At 35.5% G+C, this 4,998-nt stretch overlaps 1 protein-coding gene across 1 annotated transcript; it reads left to right on the top strand.

The window, feature by feature from the left end:
- Positions 1-674: 674 nt before the first annotated feature.
- On the top strand, positions 675-2,028 carry EAH_00062470 (hypothetical protein, conserved; the record flags this gene model as incomplete). Its single annotated transcript, XM_013393243.1, has 3 exons — positions 675-858; positions 1,297-1,441; positions 1,863-2,028. The coding sequence occupies 3 exons, from the start codon at positions 675-677 to the stop codon at positions 2,026-2,028; spliced, it is 495 nt and encodes a 164-aa protein (XP_013248697.1).
- Positions 2,029-4,998: the final 2,970 nt, after the last annotated feature.

Raw genomic sequence — 4,998 nt, 5'->3', positions numbered from 1 at the left:
TTGTGTCTGCTTGAATAGAACAATAAAATTCTATCTAAGTTAAAATAATTAAAAACATTTCAAATTAATATTTAGATAATACTATTTTTTTATACTGCTTCAGTCAAACGCAGAAACATTGCAGAGGAATATAGCAGAGAGAATAGCAAAATGTCTGCTAAGCTTCTCGTGCGTGTCTATAGAGAGAAAAACTTGGGTTGTATTTGTCATTATGCATCTTTATTTATATTTTTTGTTATGTTTTGCTATTAATAAAATATTTAATAGTATTTATAACGGTATATTCTCGTTTGTATTGGTCTTCCTCCAGAGGTAAACTCGCACACACCGGACCGCTGTACAGCCCCAAAGCAGAAGCACTTGCTTTCTTTGTTTTTGTCCACTTATTTAGCTGATATTTTTCATTTATTTAATGGATATATTATTAAATACTGTTTGAATCAAAGAAATATATAAATTTCGTGAAAATAAAGGGAGAAATAGCGTTCTTACCTCACCTCATTATCACCGACCAATTCAACTTCTTGCAGAAACGCACATCTTAGCAACGCGGAATTATTGCATGTTTTCTTTATTTGTGGGATTAAATTGATAATTATAAAGCTATTTAAATATATTTTCATATTTATTTCCTTTTGTTTCTTCCATTTTTCGCCTGAGGGCATGCATGCACGATGCAGCTTGCAGGCGGGGGGTCGGCTGCAGAGGCAGCAACAACAGCAGCAGAAGAAGAAAAGAAAGATAATTCATCTTTTTCTGGCTTTACCTTTGAGAAACAAACTCAAAGTTTAATGGATAGCGTTAGCCAAAGAACTTGCAAAGAGAATATCATTCAACTTGCTGTTGATCTAGACACCTGTACGTACACAGCAGCATACGTAATATTCTGCATATTTATGCATGTGCTGCTCCTTATACAATTCATTAATGTATTTTCACCTTTAAATAAAATACTATTATCAGACATTATCATTAGCATTGAACTCTTCTACAAGTATACTTGAAAGACCATCTACACGTCTATGCATATACATGTAGGCGTGGTTGGCTTTTTTATATTTGCGTTATTATTAACGTTTATTTTACTCTTTTTATTATTGTTGTTTTGCTGTTTTTGCTTTGTTGTTGTTGTTGCTGTTGTTGCCGTCGTTGTACTCGTTTTTTGAAAAGGGAAAGCAGATATAAAGCCGCAACATAATTCAACAAATTCAAATAATAATAGTAATAATAATAATTATAATAATTATTATTTGAATAATATATCTGTTTTATGTCTTTATTTGGGTTCTTTATCAGGCATTATTTCTACAAAGAAGACAATACCTTTCGATGGCTGCAGCCGCAAAGAAAGACTTCGCCTTCTACTAACAATGGCCAAAGAAAATGGAGGCCCCTCTTTGTTCGTCTTCCGTGTAGACTTCCGTTCAAATTCACCAGAGTGGTGAGATATAATATATTTATATATAATTATAATATACATTATATATATAATGCCGGTCTATCTTTTGCTTCCATTCTCCTAGTCTGAAGCATATTTATTTTCTCTTATTATTATTATTATTATTAACTCTGTTACTATTATTTGTTTGCATCTTTGAATTTTCTTTCCCGCACAAGTATGATGGGTTGCTTATTTGTATCATTATTTGTTTGTTTGATGGTGTGAAGACTCCTCATTTGCATGTTTCTATATTTGTATTGTTCGATATGTATATTTTAGCTTGTTTATTTGCGCTGTACAGTATGTGTACTTGTTTGTTTTATTCGTCTTTCCTCTTTTGTTTGTTTGTTTCTTCATTGTTTGCTTCTTCTTTATTTATTTCTTCGTTTATTTGACTGTTTTTCTCTCTCCACCTCTGCAGGGCGTTGCTGGCCTGGGTACCAGAGGACTCCGTTTCATACGCCGAGCGGATGTTTTTCTGCACGGCGTTGTCGTGGCTGTCTGGCACATTTGTAGATGCACGAAGTCCTGTACGTGAATATTATATCACAGAGGAAGCTGAACTCCCCTGTTTCAAGTGGACGTAGAGCTGGAAATCGAAGAAAAAAGGCATCATTTCGCTTTTTATTGCGAAGTGATTGCTAAATAGTTCGTTGTTTAGTCATATATAGCAAATATTCAGCGAAAAAGGAAAAAGTATTCAGGTTTCAGTTCAAATATAAACATAATGTATCGATGGCGGCGGCGCGGGGTGTACGTACACCCCGAGTTGTTGTAAATTATATTTATCATTTTATTTGTGTTTCCCTTCATATTCTGAGGGAAAGTTTATCTGAAATGTTTTGAAATGGCTTTATTTTCTCCTTTTATTCATTATTCTGCTATACTTGCTTCTAGTTTCTTTCTTTTCTTCGTACACTCCGAAGGCCGGCGCATTGACCCCGCTCCAGCGGCTTCGGTTGAACGTTCTTCATTTTTGTTTGGTTTAGAAGAAAACTCCTTGAAGCGCTTTTCTTCTTTGCCTCGATTTCGTTCTATTTCCAGCCTTTCACCAGAAACTGAAACAGGGGGTTCAGAAGCTGCCAATACACCCCAAGACAACACCGCCGAGGCCACAGTTGAACCTCCTCCACCTGTTTACTTTTATCCCTTAGACGATTACTTGGTACTTCCTAATAGCCGCAGGTACTGCGAAGGCAGCAACATTCTCCTCGCTTCTGCGGCTAAAGACGTACGCCCACCACAACTTGCTTACATCCACATATATATATATATATATATATATATGTATAGACATATATATGTATATTATTTTTGTGCTAGTAGAACAGAGTATCTATCTCTCCTCTAAATGCTTCCAATAAAACTATCTCTTCTCAGTCGTCATTCACGAATGCAAGCGAGGGAAGGGCCGCCTGCTCTTCAGACAAAAGCTGCAGCTTTGTTTCTTCCGGCCCCTCTAAACGTCTCAGCCCCCCTCTACCACTGACGTTCGCCGATGGCCTTCTGCCTGGCACAGGGGCTAATTGGTGAGGGTTTATATCTTTTTGATGGTTGTTTGATGATTAGTAGATTAGGCTGGCTGTTGTCTTGTCTTGTTGTTTGTCTTCCTTCGGCGCTGTATCGGTTGTTTCAGCGGTCTAGGTTGTGGAGGCGGTGCTGGTGTTAATTTTTTATTTATTTATTCATATTTTGTTGCTTGTCTATTGCATTTATAGCAATTTATTATTTGTTTCTGCTCTATACATTCGTCCTCCTTTTTTTCTGTATTTTCCTTTCTATTGTATATATATGTATATATTATATACCTCAAGTTCGAACCATCATCAGGTTCTGCACAGGTGTGCTGCTGGTCTAAGCGGGCTGTTTTGTTTATTTAGAACAAGACGCTGTGTTTAATTTATTTTATTTTTTGTCTTTACTTCGCCTCCAGGAGAGGAGTGGTGTAGAAGCACAAAAGCAGCGGGTTGGCTAACTCTTGTGAAAGGAGACGAAATCCGAGGTCAGTCTTATTACCTCAGCAGCAGCAGCAGTAGCAGCAGCAGCAACAGTAGCAGCAGCAGCAGTAGGAGGAGCAGCAGTATCAGTAGCGGCAGCAGCAGCAGTTGCAGCAAAAGTATTTCTTTTCTTTCTTTCTCTACACACTTTCTTTGCAGCTGCGAGCCTGGCCTTTGACGTTCACTTAAATACCTTTATTGTAAGTAGTAGAGGGAAATAAAACAGGAGAAGAAATACAAAAAAATAAACGAGGTCTGTCTTCTAGGGCGGGTGTGAAGGCCCTGACGTTGTGAAGGAGATAGCTCGAATTAACGGATTAAGCGCAATTGAAAATGCATTGAAAATGTACAATTATCGGCAAGAAATTAATTTAAAAACTGTTTAAATAGACAAAATAAATTCATAAGCATCAAATAATCAACTGTCTATACACCTCAGATGCGAGAATGAAGCGGAGTGCGGCTTCCTAATTATCGTGAGCTATCATTTGCATGCAAATTATTATTTATTTATTGTCTTTCACTGATTTTAATCAATTAATTAAAAGAAAAAAATTTAACTTCATTAATTATACCAACGCAGAACTTTGCTGCAGAAGACGATGCCCCCAATCGAGTGCGACAGCCGAAGGCGCTGCTGTGCAGAGGTCAGAAAAAATATTTTATTTTATATAAGATATTATATTGTTATATTTTAGATTACATTGCTTATCTTTTAGTTTATTTCATCATATTTTAGTTCATTTAATACTCTATTTTATCTATTGTTATTTTATTTTGCTCTATTTGATCGTACATTATTTTATTACTTCACTTTTTATTTTATTTATCGGGCTGAGCTGAATAGAGTTTTAGGGGTTGCAAACGAATGGAAGAAGGAGAACGGTGTAGTTGCTTTTACTCAGAAGAACATGTCTGCGGTGAGTTTTGTTTTGATATATTTTTGCATATAATTGTTGAATTCTTTATTTTCTTCTGGGGATTCTCTTCGTTTTTCTTATCGTCGTTCAGGTGATAGAGGGAGAATTGGTTGGTTGCTGTTTTATGTTGTTTTATCTGCTTCATTAGTAATGGGTTTTGATACATAAACGAAACAGACAAAGCTAAAACCAAAGAAAAGCAAAGGAGGAAGAGAAGGAAGCGGCTCTATCACACAAGATAATCTCTTTGACTCTGTTCCTAAGGGCACTCTAGTGCCTGCTAAGCTGAAAGATTTAATTTAATTAATTACAAAACAATAACAGCAATAAATATCAAACAAACCACACAAATAATAAACCTTCACGCTAATTCAACCGCAAGAAACACTACTACTTCATCATACAGCATACCTTGCAGCACTTAATATACTTTTCTCTGAATTCAATTATTTTATAGTTTTAAATACTATGCGCTGCATATACTATATTTTCTGTACTATCTATAGTATGCACATATGTATGTAGATAAATATATATAGAAAGTCTATATATATATAGATAAATATATACAGAAAGTATATATATATTGGCTTATATGCATAATGTGGGAAGCCAATATATATATATATATATATATATA

This window comes from Eimeria acervulina, genomic scaffold (assembly GCF_000499425.1).
Source record: "Eimeria acervulina Houghton genomic scaffold, Eah_scaff1712, whole genome shotgun sequence".
Taxonomy (NCBI): Eukaryota; Apicomplexa; class Conoidasida; order Eucoccidiorida; family Eimeriidae; genus Eimeria; species Eimeria acervulina.
Note: the sequence above shows the minus strand (reverse complement) of the source record. Positions and strands in the feature narration are given on the sequence as shown.